At 41.0% G+C, this 16506-nt stretch overlaps 1 protein-coding gene across 1 annotated transcript in view; it reads left to right on the top strand.

Moving 5' to 3' along the window:
• Nucleotides 1-16506, top strand: part of LOC108516528 (E3 ubiquitin-protein ligase HERC2-like) — a 73008-nt gene that overhangs the window by 46608 nt on the left and 9894 nt on the right. Inside the window, 8 exon segments of the mRNA XM_017854080.1 lie at nucleotides 2024-2192; nucleotides 2290-2415; nucleotides 4226-4334; nucleotides 4441-4580; nucleotides 8589-8779; nucleotides 9481-9586; nucleotides 9669-9760; nucleotides 14009-14184. Coding sequence (XP_017709569.1) covers nucleotides 2024-2192; nucleotides 2290-2415; nucleotides 4226-4334; nucleotides 4441-4580; nucleotides 8589-8779; nucleotides 9481-9586; nucleotides 9669-9760; nucleotides 14009-14184 — 1109 coding nt within the window.

Here is a 16506-nt window from a genome sequence, read left to right as displayed (position 1 = left end):
TTTTTTTTTTTTTTTTTTTGAGATGGAGTCTTGCTCTGTCGCCCAGGCTAGAGTGCGGTGGTGCAATCTCCACTCACTGCAAGCTCCGCCTCCCGGGTTCACGCCATTCTCCTGCCTCAACCTCCCAAGTAGCTGGGACTACAGGCGCCTGCCACCACGCCCGGCTAATTTTTTTGTATTTTAGAAGAGAAGGGGTTTTACCATGTTAGCCAGGATGGTCTTGATCTCCTGACCTTGTGATCCGCCTGCCTTGGCCTCCCAAAGTGCTGGGATTATAGGCGTGAGCCATCGTGCCCAGCCAGGTGGCTGCCTTCTTGCTGTGTCCTCCTGTGGATGTGGGGCTGGGGATGTGGGGAGCTGGAGCTAACAGGGGAGGACTGGTGTCTGTTTTTTTTTTTTGGAAATGAAGTATTGCTCTTGTTGCCTAGGCTGGAGCACAGTGACACGATCTTGGCTCACTGCAACCTCCGCCTCCTGGGTTCAAGTGATTCTCCTGCCTCAGCCTCTCGGGTAGCTGAGATTACAGACATGCACCACCACTCCTGGTTAATTTTATATTTTTAGTAGAGACGAGGTTTCTCCATGTTGATCAGGCTGGTCTCGATCTCCTGACCTCAGGTTATCTGCCTGCCTTGGTCTCCCAAAGTGCTGGGATTACAGGCGTGAGCCACTGTGCCTGGTCTGGAGTCTCTTATAAAGACCCTAATCCTGTTGGGTCAGATCCCCACTCTTAGGACCTGATTTTACCTTAATGACCTCCTTAGAGGCCCTGTCTCCTAATACAACCACATTAGGAGTTGGGACTTCATGAATTTCACGGGGGACACAAACATTCATTTCATAGTAACCCTCCTTCTCCCTTCTTCTCCTTTCATGCTGTTTCTTTGTGGGTGAAACTATGTCTTCCAAATGTCTTATAGTCTGGATTGGGTGGTGGCTTCTTTGTGGTGTTGGCTAACATCTTCCTGTCTCCCTGTTTCTCCAATACAGTAGGAGTTAGGGTTGGAGTGTGGTTGGATCAGGCCGAATCTCAGGCAGGAAGCTTCATAGGCATGTACTCCCTCCTGCCCCTTCTCAACAGGCAAACAGGTTTGGGTGGGTGAGGTCTTGTCAGCCTGCTCCGTCCTTGATGACATTCTGTATTAATTGTCCATCTCATAGCTCCAGTAGGCATTAGTGTCATCAGCTAGACCTATCATTAGGGGCTGCACCATAGTGATTTTCTAACTTCATCTTTTCTGAGTTCGTTAGCTGGAATTCTCTTCTGGGAAAAAAGCTTTGTTATTAATCTTGGTTACTCTTGATAATATAGGGAGACTTTATCAGTTTTCAGAGTGATGTTCTGCTGTGTGTAAAGATGACCAGGAAGCTTTGTTTTCCATGTTATCATGATGACCAATCCTTGGCTTTTAGGGTGTGATGTTTCCACTGTTATGTTTTTGATGATCAGAGGATGCTTTTAAGTGAACCTCGTAATCTTTGAAAGCTCTCTTGCTTTATGACACAAGTTGATCCAGGCTCTTCCTATATATTTCCTGCCTGAGACACAAAGCCAGCCAGTTTTCTAAAGAGTTTCTGTTCACTTTAGCATTAAGTAATACTTAGAATGCACTCTGGGTGCTAGATGAAATTCTTCTTTTTTTTTGGCGCTGGGATCTCACTTTGTCACTCAGGCTGGAATGCAGTGGTGTGCTCTTGGCTCATTGTAACCTCCACCTTCCAGGCTCAAGCAGTCCTCTCAACTCAGTCTTCCAAGTAGCTGGGACCACAGGCATGCGCCACCACGCCCGGCTAATTTTTGTAGTTTTGGTAGAGATGGCATTTCACTATGTTGCCCAGGTTTGTCTCAAACTCCTGAGCTCAAGCGATCCTCCTGCCTCAGCCTCCCAAAGTGCTAGGATTACAGATGTGAGCCACCATGCCCAATCAAAATTCTTTATTAATAATAGAGTAATACCACTTATCATGACTCATTTCACCTGTGTGCAGATGGACTGGATGTCCAATTTCGTTTTAATTCTAGGTGGGAATGATGGTTAGATGCTGCCGAGCGTATGAAGAAGTGTGTGAAGGCGACGTTGGCAAAGTCATCAAGCTGGACAGAGATGGATTGCATGATCTCAATGTGCAGTGTGACTGGCAGCAGAAAGGGGGTACCTACTGGGTTAGGTACATTCATGTGGAACTTATAGGTGAGCACATTCTTTGTTCAGTGCTTTTGCTTTTTCTTAGAGACAGAATTCCTATAAATGAATGCTGATTATAACGATCTGCTATTGAAATCTGTAGGCTATCCTCCACCAAGTTCTTCTTCTCACATCAAGATTGGCGATAAAGTGCGGGTCAAAGCCTCTGTTGCCACACCGAAATACAAGTGGGGATCTGTGACTCATCAGAGTGTGGGGGTTGTGAAAGGTAATATTATCTGGGTCACAAAATTCCTGATGTTAACTTTTCATTAACGCATGTGTACTCAGTATTTCTTTTTGTTTAAGCACACAAGAAAGAAAACAAGTGTGAGGAAAGGGATAGAGTGTTCTTTTGCTTGTCAGTGCCTTCTGCCAAAGGCTACTGAGGAACTCACCTGCAGTGAAACAGTCAGATTTATTAATATTAACTCATTGCAGGGCAGGAGAACACACACCTTGGGGAATGGGTGTCTCCATCAGAGGGAGTAAGTGAGGACTAATGAAGTTTATGTTGGGTATTTGGGGGAGGGGTCGAAGAAGCAGGGGTAATTCTAAGACAGGGTGTCTTAATAAATTTACCTAGCAGGCAGAAAGAATGGAGCCATGCTAAAGTCGTGATTGGTAAGGAAGCAGTCATTCATATCACCAGATAGGGAACTGTGTGGTGGTTTGTGGTTGTTTGTGGTTTGGATTAGAATCGACTTTAATCATACATGGTTAAGGAGGGGTTTTGGTTGTGCCTTGATCCATCAGTCACAGAGTGGCCTTGTCTGATGCTGGTGTTCTGTAAACTTGTCCTGTCAGTTGTTCTGTGAAATGGCCTAACACTGACATTAACAGGCCAGCTCCTGACTGTCAGGACGGCTTTTCTTTCTCCCCACTGACCAGGCTGGAGTGCAGTGGGGCCATCTCGGCTCACTGCAATCTCCGCCCCCGGGTTTAAGCAATTCTCCGGTCTCAGGCTCCAGAGTAGCTGGGAATACAGGTGCCCACCACCATGCCTGGCTAATTTTTGTATTTTTAGTAGAGACAGGGTTTCACCGTGTTGGCCAGGCTGGTCTCAAACTCCTTACCTATTGATCCGCCCATCTCGGTCTCCCAAAGTGTTGGGATTACAGGTGTGAGCCACCACGCCTGGCTCTCTTTTTCATGCTATATAAAAATTTAGGACTGAATTTAAGACATGGAGATGTGCTAATGATGAGAATTAGGAACTGGAAACAATTCTCAGATTATATTTAATATGATACTATTGAGATTCCAAATCAAATCGGTGGCACACTTTGAAAGGTATACTATGTCCATTTTAACAGTTGCATGAGAAATAAGTATGTGTATAGTTTTATAAACTCTTGATGCCATAAAGAGATTGTTCGTTTGAACCTTGTGGAAAGCTCTCTTTTCATCAAATCGCTTAGAAAATGGCCACAATTGGTGGTGGTTCCCCAGTGGTGAGAGGTTCTTAGAGCTTCTCATGTTACATAAGAACAAATGGATTATTTAATATTTTACTTTAAACATTGTTCTTTGCTTAAGAGATTGTTAAAGTATTTGCAAATCAAAACGACAAATTTTAAAAATAAGAATTTGGTTTCTTTGTTTTGAGTGACACATTGCTCTCATCAAAGGACAAAATAAGTCTTTATTAATGTGGTTTTTATTCCCTGAGATACCAAAGGTGGTATATGGAATTGTTGACTTGGTGGAATTAAAAACCAAAATGTCCTGTTTTAAATCTAATACAAAAGTAAAGAATGTAGTTTACAACGAACCTCCATGTGCTCGTTACCTGGCTTTGACATTCGTCACCTCACGGCCAAAATTATTCATGCTCCCTTCTTGGGATTATTTTGAAACCAGTCACTGACATCATGTATTATTTCATCCATAAGTATTTTAGTACCTATCTCTAAAAGATATACTCTCTGTAAAAAACAAATTACTACAATGTTGTGTGACATGGCTAGGTGCAGTTTTAGGTTCAGGTTTTATTGGTGAAGAGGAAGATGGATCAGGTGATTTCTATTCTGTCCTAGCTTTCAGTGCCAATGGAAAAGATATCATTGTCGACTTTCCCCAGCAGTCTCACTGGACTGGGTTGCTGTCAGAAATGGAGTTGGTCCCCAGTATTCATCCTGGGGTTACGTGAGTTGTTTTTATGATTGCTAGATTTGCTTTGGGACGAATGGTTTTCTGTTGAATTAAGTTTAATAAATGACCTTTCTTAACTCCGTTGCTGTTTTACAAATAGGTGTGATGGATGTCAGATGTTTCCTATCAATGGATCCAGATTCAAATGCAGAAACTGTGATGACTTTGATTTTTGTGAAACGTGTTTCAAGACCAAAAAACACAATACCAGGCATACATTTGGCAGAATAAATGAACCAGGTATGGCAGAATGTTTATATTCTCTCTTCCACCGAATATTAATGAAGAAGTTCTTACTGTGGACCACAGTGTATTGGAATTTGTTATTTTAAGGTTCCTGTGTATTCGGTGAACTCTGTAGAGTGAATACAGTGAAATGGAAGTGACAGTCCTACCCACTGATGACTGGCTGGCTTTTAAAAAAAATCAAGATGGCGTATCAGGAAAGACATAGAATAACTAGGCTTGTTTGCTTGTATTTCCATTAAAAAACATTAAAAGAATCTCAAGAAACTAGTCACTGTTTAGTTGCATGGCATGTGGAATTGGTTAGATGGAGAGTGAGTTTTAAAATTTATATACCTTTTATTATATTTTTCATTGTGGCAAAATACATATAACTTAAAATTAGCCATTTAAGCATTTTCGAAGTTTATAATTCGGGGTATTAAGTACCTTAAGTACAGTGTTGCACAACCATCACAGCTGTCTATTACCAAAACTTTTCACCACTCTGATGAAAAACTCTATACCCAGTAAGCAATTTAACTGCCCTACTTCCCCCTACCTCACCCCTGGTAACCTTGAATCTGACTTTGGTCTCTATGAATATGACCACTCCAGACACCTCATCTAGATGGAACCATATAAGATTTATCCTTTTGTGTTTAGCCTGATGTCTTCAAGCTTCATCCATATTGTAGCATGTGTCAGAACGTTCTCCTTTTTAGTGGCTGAATAATATTCCACTGTATGCATATATCACTTTTTTCCTTTGTGAGACAGAGTCTCACTCTGTTGCCCAGGCTGGAGTGCAGTGGCATGATCCTGGCTCACTGTAACCGCCACCTCCCGGGTTCAAGCGATTCTCCTATCTCAGCCTCCTAAGTAGCTGGGATTACAGGCCTGTGCCACCAAGCTCAGCTAACTATTGTATTTTTTTTTAATTATTATGTTTTTGAGACAGAGTCTCACTCTGTCTGTAAGGAGTGTATCTGTTATATACATTTTTAGTTTTAGTAGTTACTTAAGATATAAATTATAACATCTATTTTTGACTCATTTAAATCTATTATTATTTAGTATATTCTCCTCCTAAACAATGCAAAGACCTTAGTTCTCTTTGACATCATTTATCTTCATTCTGATTTATATGTTCTTAACATATTTAACTTTTTTTTTTTTCTTTTTTTTGAGACGGAGTCTCACTCTGTTGCCCAGGTTGGAGTGCAGTAGTGCGATCCTGGCTCACTGCAACTGCCATCTTCTGGGTTCAAGCGATTCTCCTGCCTCAGCCTCCCAAGTAGCTGGGACTACAGGCTCCCACCACCATGCCTGGCTAATTTTTATATTTTTAGTAGAGGTGAGATTTCACCATGTTGGCCAGGCTGGTCTTGAACTCCTGACCTCATGTGATCTGTCCACCCACTTTGGCCTCCCAAAGTGCTGGGGTTATGTGCATGAGCCACCGCATCCAGTTAAAATTTTATACATTTTATACAAATACACATCTAACAGAACTATGGAAGACATTCTTTTAGGTGCACAGAAAATGTTCATAAAATGTCAAAGGATCAGCTAGGTGCAGTGGCTCACGTCACCCAAGCTGGAGTGCAGTGGTGCAATCTCGGCTCACTGCAAGCTCCACCTCCCGGGTTCACGCCATTCTCCTGTCTCAGCCTCCCGAGTAGCTGGGACTACAGGTACCCGCCACCACGCCCGGCTAATTTTTTGTATTTTTGGTAGAGACGGGGTTTCACCGTGTTAGCCAGGATGGTCTCGATCTCCCGACCTCATGATCCACTCCTGTAATCCCAGCACTTTGGGAGGCCGAGGCAGGCGGATCATGAGGTCAGGAGATAGAGACCATCCTGGCTAACATGGTGAAACCTCATCTCTACTAAAAAATATAATAAATTAGCCAGGCGTGGTGGCGGGCACCTGTAGTCCCAGCTACTCGGGAGGCTAAGGCTGGAGACTGGCGTTAACCCGGGAGGCGGAGCTTGCAGTGAGCCGAGATCGCACCACTGCACGCCAGCCTGGGTGACAGAGGGAGACTCCGTCTCAAAAAAAAAAAAGAATAAAAAATAAAAAAAGTCAAAGGATCAAACAATACATGCAGGGCATGTGATGATTTTATGTAGTCAATATTCATTTAGATTTTCTGCATACTTTGTAATTTCTCTCCACTTTTTTCTTCCTCTTTAATTTTCCATCTATACTGTTTGTCTCCTGCCTGAAAATACCCCTTAATATTTTTAAAAATGTGTCTTTGTTGGTTACAAATTATGTATTTTGTATGTCTGAAAATGTATTTCTTTATTATTGAAAAGTCTTTTGCTAGGTGTTTTCTTTCAGCACTTTAAAAATACTATTCCACTGCAATTTGGTTAATATTGTTTCTCCTGAAGTTGGCTGGAAGTCTAATTGTGATTCATTAAAGCCCATCAATCTTTTGATTTTTCCTTCGTCTGCTTTTGAGAGGGTCTTTTTGTTTTCATCTTGCACAGGTTTTACATGTGCATGGAGATGTTTATCTTTCTTGAGGTTGGTAGGGCTTCTGGGACGTGACATCTTTTGTCTGTTTCGGAAAATTCTGTCTTTCAGTATTTCTTCACATGTTGCCTCTGCTCTATTCTCTTTTCTGCCTTTTTGGGAGGGGACTCTTCTTTCAGTTGTGTTAGGCCTAACCTCTGTCCTGCAAATCTTTTACCTACTTGTTATGCTTTCTAAACTTCTGCTCCTCAGTTCTTCATTCCAGATATTTTTACTTTCTCTTCAGCTGAGTTCAGTGTGTTCTTAACTTACTCATTAAGTTCTTAATTTTAATTATTGGATTTATCAGTTCTGTTTTATTTTCAGTAGTTTTTGGTTCTGTGCTGAAATACTATCTTTTTGAACACGGCGAGCATAGTTATTATATTAAAGTCTGTGTCTCTAACTCCAGTGTATGGAGCCCTTGTGGGTCTGTTTCTATCCTGTCATTTCTGGTAATTTTTAGTCACGTTTTCTTGCCTCTACATGTGTCATTATGCACTGCACATTGTATTTAAAAAATTATTTCTTGACTCAATTTGAGGCTAATGTTACTCTCCAAGGAATGGAGGAGAGAAGGTTGTTCTGTGAGATACTTGGTAAAGGTTAGTGACTCTCTGGGCTCACCTTAATCAGCATTCATTGATCGAGGTGATTTTATGCTGAGCTGCAATCTGTTGAGGAAAAAAAAGGGAAACCCAAAGACCCTTCGTAGTTGACCCTGACTTTTGGGGTATTTTCTGTTGGGGTTCCAAGGGTGAGTTGCATTTCTGTGGCATCCTCAGCCTTTCTGGTCTTTCTGGACCCCGTTCCTTTCCCTTCCCTTTACGCAGCTGTTGAAATGCAATGTGCCCCCTCAGGGACTTTGCTTGGAACCTGGGGATGCCATCAGGGAACAGCAGCCTCTGATCCATGGTGTGTGTCATCTTGACACCTCCATTTGCCTCGAGTCTTCCGGTGGTTCTGACCTTGTAATTCTTTATTATCTCATGAATTCTGATAGTTTGAAGAGGATTTATTTATTTTTGAGTGTTCTGTCTGGCTTTAGTAGTTGTCCTCGATGGGGAATGCCAGTTGAATTCCAGATTTGCCATTAATGAAAGTGGAAGCACTTTACAGTTTACTTTTTGCCTTGTATTTATTTACAAAAGCATTTTTAATAAGAATGGTTTTTGTGAGTGCTGTTATTGAACTTTTCCCACAGCTTATTTGTATCCTGTTTGTTTGGAAATATATTAATCTGCTGTTGTTTCCTGGGAGGTTTTAGTAGAATAAATCATACCATTATGTGGACTTCATCTCATAAATTGGTGTAATATATCTTGACTAGGGAAGCCATTTGTGGCATTTATTAGCTCCTTTCAGGTTGAAACTTTCTATTTTTCTTTTAGAAAGAAGCTCCTCACTATGTAATATTCTTGACCGCCTGATCAGGATGTTTCTTTCTCCCCAGTTCAGCAAGGGTTAATTCTCTTTTTGACCATCACGAAATAGGTCAGTCTGCGGTATTTTGTGGCCGTTCTGGAAAACAGCTGAAGCGTTGCCACAGCAGCCAGCCAGGCATGCTGCTGGACAGTTGGTCCCGCATGGTGAAGAGCCTGAACGTGTCGTCCTCCGTGAACCAGGCATCCCGTCTCATCGACGGCAGCGAGCCCTGCTGGCAGTCATCAGGGTCGCAAGGAAAGGTAGCGTGTGATGGGGCACAGCAGCGGGCACCTTCACACGGGTGGTTTTGCCTTGTACATTTTCAAAATGAACTTTGAGCAGCCTGCAAAGTTTTGCTGGTAGCACCTGTCAGTACTCACTTTATATTTTAATTTATAAGTTATTTCAAAATTACAGAGTTCAATACCATCCAAGTTTAAACAATATGAGTAGTAGATTTTATCTAACTGACCACTTGATAGAGGATGTGGTCGGGCTTTTTTTCCTCCTCTCCCGCATAAAATGTATGAATTCAGATTTGCTTCTGGTTAGAAGTTTTTCTAGTATAGTCTAGCAAATTTGTGTTGCACATCAGAGTGCTGTTGTGATTACACCAACCCGTAGGGGCACCTCATGGGCACACAGGTCAGACTTGAGGACAGGGCCTTTCTCCATCTCGACTCTAGTGTTTTCTGTCACTCACTTGGTGGGTAAAAGGACCACCCTAGGCCAGGAGTATATAGATACACTGTTTCTGGGGCTTAGAGTGAGACTTTTCTCTAATGATCAAAGAATGAGGTAGAATATTCTTGTTGCTGCTAGGGTGAGGGAAAATTCTCTCTCATGCCACATTTTATATTGAAAAAATCTCATGTAGATTCAAGCTTCAATGATACTATTGTAGTAGCTAAAATATAGCTGAATTTTGCTAACTGAGAATGTGATTTTTGTTTTTCTAAAGCACTGGATTCGTTTGGAGATTTTCCCAGATGTTCTTGTTCATAGGTTAAAAATGATCGTAGATCCTGCTGACAGTAGCTACATGCCGTCCCTGGTTGTAGTGTCAGGTAATTCAGTTAGTTTACCTAAAAAGAAGTACCTTCTATAATAAAAACGCCTTTGTTTGATTCTTTACCCATTTTTTCCTAGGTGGAAATTCCCTGAATAACCTTATTGAACTAAAGACAATCAATATTAACCCTTCTGACACCACAGTGCCCCTTCTGAATGACTGCACAGAGGTAAGTAGCTATGGTAGTGTTCCATTTGGATGATTTGCAAGTGACAAGGGAGGTGACTTGGCCATTTCTGTGCTAGCATTGAGCCCAGTTTTCCCCCCTTTAAATAATTAGTTTTATCTGTTTTAAATTTTGACACTTTAAAAGATACAACTTATTTTACGCAACTTGAATTTGCTGCTTAACAGATCAGCTTGAAAAGGAAGCAAAATAAATTTCATTCTCACTTTCTTTGGTAGCAAAGGTATGCTGGGTAAGTGCTCCTGGCAAAAGTTGTCATCAGGCATTTCAGGTTGCTGTTTGCATCTGAACACTTTGGTTTTCATTAAAAATCTCTTAGTTTCTGGTGGTTTTCCTGACCACATGTGTGACGCTGAAGTTGCTTTCTTGTTGTCACACCTATTGGCATCAAGTGCTGAACTTGTCACGGAGTGGCAATTTTTTGGTAATAAGGCAACTGTCAAAATGAGTCTAAGTTTATCTCTGGAAAAGTTTGAAAAAGTCAGTGAAGGTTCTTTTAAACAGTACCCATGTACTACAGACCAGCAATTCTCTGTCTCTCAAATTTTCAGTAAATCTGTCCACATACGATGTCAGCACGATTTTAATACATTGAATATATGTAAAATAAGACAAATTAAGACAGATTTTTGTACTATCTATACTGTTGTCTTGTGTAGACTAAATAGAATGATAGCAGATAAAAATATCAAGTAGTTGATTTTGTATTCATTTAAAGTTTATAACAGATGAGTTTATTTTAAATTATTAAATGCAGCTAACTTCATTTTAAAAAAGTTTTATTTTAGTTTTAATTGACAAATAGTAATTTGTAATAATTTGCATATATTTTTGCAGAACACTGTGATGTTTTGTTACATGTATACTTTGTGGAATGATCAAATCATGCTAAATAATGTGTCCATCACCTCAAATATTTATCACTTTTTTGTGGTGAGAACATTTAAAATCTTCTTTTAGCTATTTTGAAATATGTAGTACATTCACTATAGTCACCATTTATTCTGGAATGTCATTGAACTATTTTGTAATACACTGATTCATTATAGTCAATACCAGTGTTGCTAATAAGTGAAGAAATTGGCAAATTATAAAATGAAAGAGAATATTGAATTTTCTGAAAAAATTAATCTTGAATTTTAATGCATTTTACTGGTAACTTATTACAGTGTAACCGAATACAGCCTGTAGAGTGCCTTAGTTATGTAGTTCAGAGTATATTTTTACTTTACCAAACCAATAACTAATTAATTAAATCAACAACTGAGATAATTCATAAAAGGTATGTTTACTTTAATTCAAGAAATTTTCAATTCAAAACAATTTATCCTGTGATATTTAGTGTATGTCATGTACATGAGAAATACGAAGCATTGTGAGTAAATGGAAAACTCCTGACCTAACCTGCATGTCCCCAACTGACCAAAGAACTAGAACATACCATTTATGTGGGGCCACTGAATGTTAAGCATGGCCCTTGCTATACAAGTAGTTTGTTATGGAATTTTCTTTTCTTTTTTTTGAGACTGAATCTCACTCTGTCCCCCAGGCTGGAGTGCAGTGGCAGATCTCAGCTCTCTGCAACCTCTGCCTCCCGGGTTCAAGTAATTCTCCTGCTGCAGCCTCCCAAGTAGCTGGGATTACAGGTGCCCGCCACCTCACCCGGCTAATTTTTGTATTTTTAGTAGAGATGGAGTTTTGTCATGTTGGCCAGGCTGGTCTCAAACTCCTGACCTCAGGTGATCTGCCCACTTTGGCCTCCCAAAGTGCTGGGATTTACAAGCATGAGGCACCACATCTAGCCAGGAATTTTCTAACATGTAAACAAAAATAGAAAGTATGCTGGAACCCCCACAAACCTGTGACCCAGCTTCAACATTTATCTACATTTTGCCAGTCATGTTTCACTTCCTGCCTCCCACCTCACTTCCCTGCCTCAGCAAGATCTTATTTCAGGAGCACTTGCTTTAATATTCATCTCTAACAGGGCTTAACAAAATATAACCCTGATACCATTATCACACCTCTAATAATTACTTTTTTTTTTGAGATGGTTCTCGCTCTGTCGCCCAGGCTGGAGTGCAGTGGCGTGATCTCGGCTCACTGCAAGCTCCGCCTCCCGGGTTCACGCCATTCTCCAGCCTCAGTCTCCCGAGTAGCTGGACTGTAGGTGCCCGCCACCATGCCCGGCTAATTTTGTTTTCGTATTTTTAGTAGAGATGGGGTTTCACCGTGTTAGCCAGGATGGTCTTGATCTCCTGACCTCGTGATCAGCCCGCCTCGGCCTCCCAAAGTGCTGGGGTTACAGGCGTGAGCCACCGCGGCCGGCCAACAATTACTCTTTAATGTCATATAATATCCAGTCAGTGTCCAGATTTTCCTAGTTATCTTGTAAACGTCCTTTTGCAGTTGGTTTGTGTGAATCTTGATTCAGATGATGTTTGCATTCTACACTACACTTTAGCCTCTCTTGGTTTTTTTTTCCTTGCTAAAGAAAAAAGAAACAGTAATTTTTTCCCGTAGCATTCTTTATATTCTCAGCTTGGCTTTTGCATCCCTGTGGCGGTGGTCAACCTGTATTTCCTATGAAATGGTAGATCTTGAGGTTTGATCAGGTCGTTTAGGCAATAAAAAGTAATTGTTAGTGTGCGCTTCCAGACACATCCCTCTTTGTTCACATGAAATACAGGGATAGAGGAATGTTGTTAATACCACAACAGGCATGCATACCAGGGGAGAAGAATGTCTGCCACATGTGGTGTGGGACATTTGCAGGACAAATAGACTAGCTCCACTAAATGCATGGCAAAGGCAGAACAGAGGAAGGTTGGGTCTTGCTTGTGTTCTGATTTGAATGAGGCAACAATAGAATGACATGAGATAATCAGAAAAGTTTGATGACTGTAGCATATTGGATGATATGGGAATTATTGTTTGTGCTATGATAATAGCAATGTGGATATGTTTTTCAAAAAACTCCTTAATTCCGGCCAGGCGCGGTGGCTCATGCCTGTAATCCCAGCACTTTGGGAGGCTGAGGCAGGTGGATCACCTGAGGTTAGAAGTTCAAGACCAGCCTGGCCAACATGGTGAAACCCTGTCTCTACTAAAAATACAAAAAATTAGCCAGGTGTGGTGGCACGCGTCTATGGTCCCAGCTACTCAGGAGGCTGAGGTTGGAGAATTGCTTGAACCCAGGAGGCCGAGGTTGCAGTGAGCCAAGATTGTACCACTGCACTCCAGTCTGGGCAACAAGTCAGATTCCATCTCAAAAAAAAAAAACCGAAAAAAAAAAAAAACAAAAAGCCAATAACACAAATAAACCCAAGGCCTCCTTCAATCAGTGATAGGTATAGCTGACGTTCTGGAAACACATAATGCCTAGATTTTGTTTTTTTGTTTTTTTTTTTTTTTTTTTTTTTTTGAGACGAAGTCTTGCTCTGTGTCGCCGGGCTGGCCGGTGCAGTGCGGCCGATCTCAGCTCACGTGCAAGCTCCGCCGTCCCAGTCTTACACCCCCGGGTTTACACCATTCTCCTGCCTCAGCCTCCGGAGTAGCTGGGACTACAGGTGCCGCCACCTCACCCGGCTAGTTTTTTGTATTTTTAGTAGAGACGGCGTTTCACCGTGTTAGCCAGGATGGTCTCGATCTCCTGACCTCGTGATCCGCCCGTCTCAGCCTCCCAAAGTGCTGGGATTACAGGCTTGAGCCACCGCGCCCGGCCGCCTAGAATTTTTAAATGATAATCCACATCTGAACAAGATTGGTCACATGTTGGTAACTGTTGAGCTGGGTCATGGAGTCATGGAGTTCTTTGTACTATTTGTTCTAATTTGTGTATATTCAAATCTGTTTTATGTTTTAAAAAGGATGAAAGGTCTGTTACTACTTGACATTTTATCTCTTCCTTAGTTAAGGCATCTTGGTTCAAGAAAGCTCTAAGACAGAAGAGTTTGCAGTCATTCAGTAAGGCTGTCATCCTATTTAAAACTTTTAGGGAGAAAATCAGTGAGTGTCTCATGCCTCAGGTAGACATCTCGATGAGTTGATCACTTCTTTTGAAGCAAACATTACTCAGATGTGGCTGCATTAACTTTGAGTAACTCAGTTGGTATTTCCAGAACTGAAGTAAAGGAGCTCTAACTGTGTGTACATGTTCATGTCTCACACACCCCGCTCTCCAGTTAGAGGATCTAATATGCTTGATTCTACAAAGTTTTTTGTGTCTAGTATCACAGGTATATTGAAATTGCCATAAAGCAGTGCAGGAGCTCAGGAATTGATTGTAAAATCCATGGTCTCATCCTGCTGGGACGGATCCGGGCAGAGGAGGAAGATTTGGCTGCAGTTCCTTTCTTAGCTTCAGATAATGAAGAGGAGGAGGATGAGAAAGGCAACAGCGGAAGGTGAGAGCCATTTGTTACAAGTACTCACTTACCTCCGGCTGCATTCCTGGATCCTCACTTTCAAAAGGAAACATTTAATTAGAGTGTGTCTCATACTGAGAGTCATTTTATGTCCACAAGAATGGTAAATTACAGTTGTTTTCAAAATTGTAATTTTTTAAAATAAAGTGTTTAATGTAGAAACACATTATATTTAGAAAATACCGTTAAAAGAGGGAAGTGAAAATGTTTAATATCTCTACCTGAAATATCACTGTTACTATTTTGGTATATACCTTTATAGTTTTCCTTTTTTTCTGGTACTCAATGTATTTTCCTACAGAAGTTGTATGATATATTTTGAAGCTCTTTTTGCTAAGTATTTTAATCATTAATGTTAAAAAATATATTTATTTTGTATTATGGTGAAATATATATATTGTTTACCATTTTAAGTGTACAGTTCAGTGGCATTAAGTACATTCACATTTTTGTGCAACCACCACTACTGTCCGTCTCTAGAATTTCCATATGATTAGTCTTCTGTCCTGTAATTTTTGAGTGCAGTATTTTGTCTTATGACTATTCTCATTTACTCACTCAATTCCTTATTTTGTGTGAGCACTGTGATGATGACTGTTACTGTATTTATTCATTCAACATCTTTTGAACACCTACTGTGGGCCATTCCCAGTTATTTATACTGGGAATACTGTGACGAACATGCAAAATAAAATAAGACAGACACACGCATCAGTGTAATGTTAGGGCTTTGGTAAGAGGCAGGAAGAAGTGCATGCAGCCTGGAGAGTGCATTGGAACATTGATCTGTCAGGACAAGGAAAACTTCCCCCCAGGCCATATGTACAGAAGTGATCAGAATTACTGAAACGAAGTGGGCAAGCAAGGGCGTTTCTGATAGGGAAGACAACATGCTAGGGGAGAAGAATGATATCTGCGAAGTTTTTGCATGCTTGTGCATTTCCCAGGGCATGTATCTAGAACTTGCATGTGCAGGGGCTGCTCTAAGCCTTGTTTACCATCCCGGCAGCAATCAGTGGATAATAACGGATAATAACAATGGAGGATAGTCAGTGTCCTTATAGAAGTTGTATTTACCTAGATAAATTGCTGAAAGTGAAATTGCTGTCAAAGGGTATGCAAAATAAATGGGTTTGTTGTTAACATTCCCAAGGCGCTTTGGATTGCTGGTGTGACCACCAGGCACAGGAGGCAAGCCGCCAGTGATGGCTGAACTCTGTTGACCAAGACGCCCTGTGCTCTAAGTACTTGGCAGCGTGTGACATAAGGAGACAACAGAACGCTGCCCTGTGGCGTTGTTGAGCGCATTATATAGACAGAAGTGGGGGTAGCGGCTCTGGTAATAAATCAGGTTATTCTAGGACTCTGATCTTGGCTTTGGATTCTGTTCTGTTTTATTTCAGAAACTTTGTGTAGAAGTTGAAAAGAAAATAGTATCTATAACATTACCTTATCTAGAATATATGTTACACTATATGCTATAGTTCAAACTGATTGCGTCTATAGATACTAATTAAATAGGGATAGTACCAGTTCACTTAAATAAGGAAGTCAGTGGGATTTTTAATAAAAGGATTATAGATTAGCATTTTCTTACTCAGTAGCTACTAAAATGAATTGGGCAAAATTTTTTGTATTTTTAGTAGAAACGGGGTTTCACTGTATTAGCCAGGATGGTCTCGATCTCCTGACTTCGTGATGCACCCACCTTGGCCTCTCAAAGTGCTGGGATTCCAGGCGTGAGCCACCGCGCCCGGGCCGTAAAATTATTAGTACATATATTATATTTGTGGAATAACCAAAAATGTTTTGAGCTTTACTTATTCATCAAATTTTTATGTAATTGAATATATTGTCAAAAGAAAAGCTAGATATTTGATTGTAATGGGTTTTTTTTCTGGTAAGATCGTATTAATTAGCCAATAACTTCAGAATGAGTCAGTGGCCCAGGCAGTCTCCTACAGGGCTGGCACCCAACTGGGATGTTCCCACATTGACCATGTATAGCTGGCCTCTACCCTGGCTGATTGATACTTACATGGTGCCAGACATTAAATATCTTGAATATCAGTCCTGGTTTCCCATACATACATACATACATACATGTGTGTATGGGAAATATATATCTATTTTGAGATAGGATCTCACTCTGTCACCAGGCTGGAGTGCAGTGATATGATCTCAGCTCACTGCAACCTCTGCCTCCCAGGTTCAAGTGATTCTCCCACCTCAGTCTCCCAAGTAGCTGGGATTACAGGTGTGTGCTACCACACCTGGCTAATTTTTTGCTTTTTTTTTTTT

Source organism: Rhinopithecus bieti, unplaced genomic scaffold (genome assembly GCF_001698545.2).
Source record: "Rhinopithecus bieti isolate Rb0 unplaced genomic scaffold, ASM169854v2 scaffold_38649, whole genome shotgun sequence".
NCBI classification, from domain to species: Eukaryota; Metazoa; Chordata; class Mammalia; order Primates; family Cercopithecidae; genus Rhinopithecus; species Rhinopithecus bieti.
Note: the sequence above shows the minus strand (reverse complement) of the source record. Positions and strands in the feature narration are given on the sequence as shown.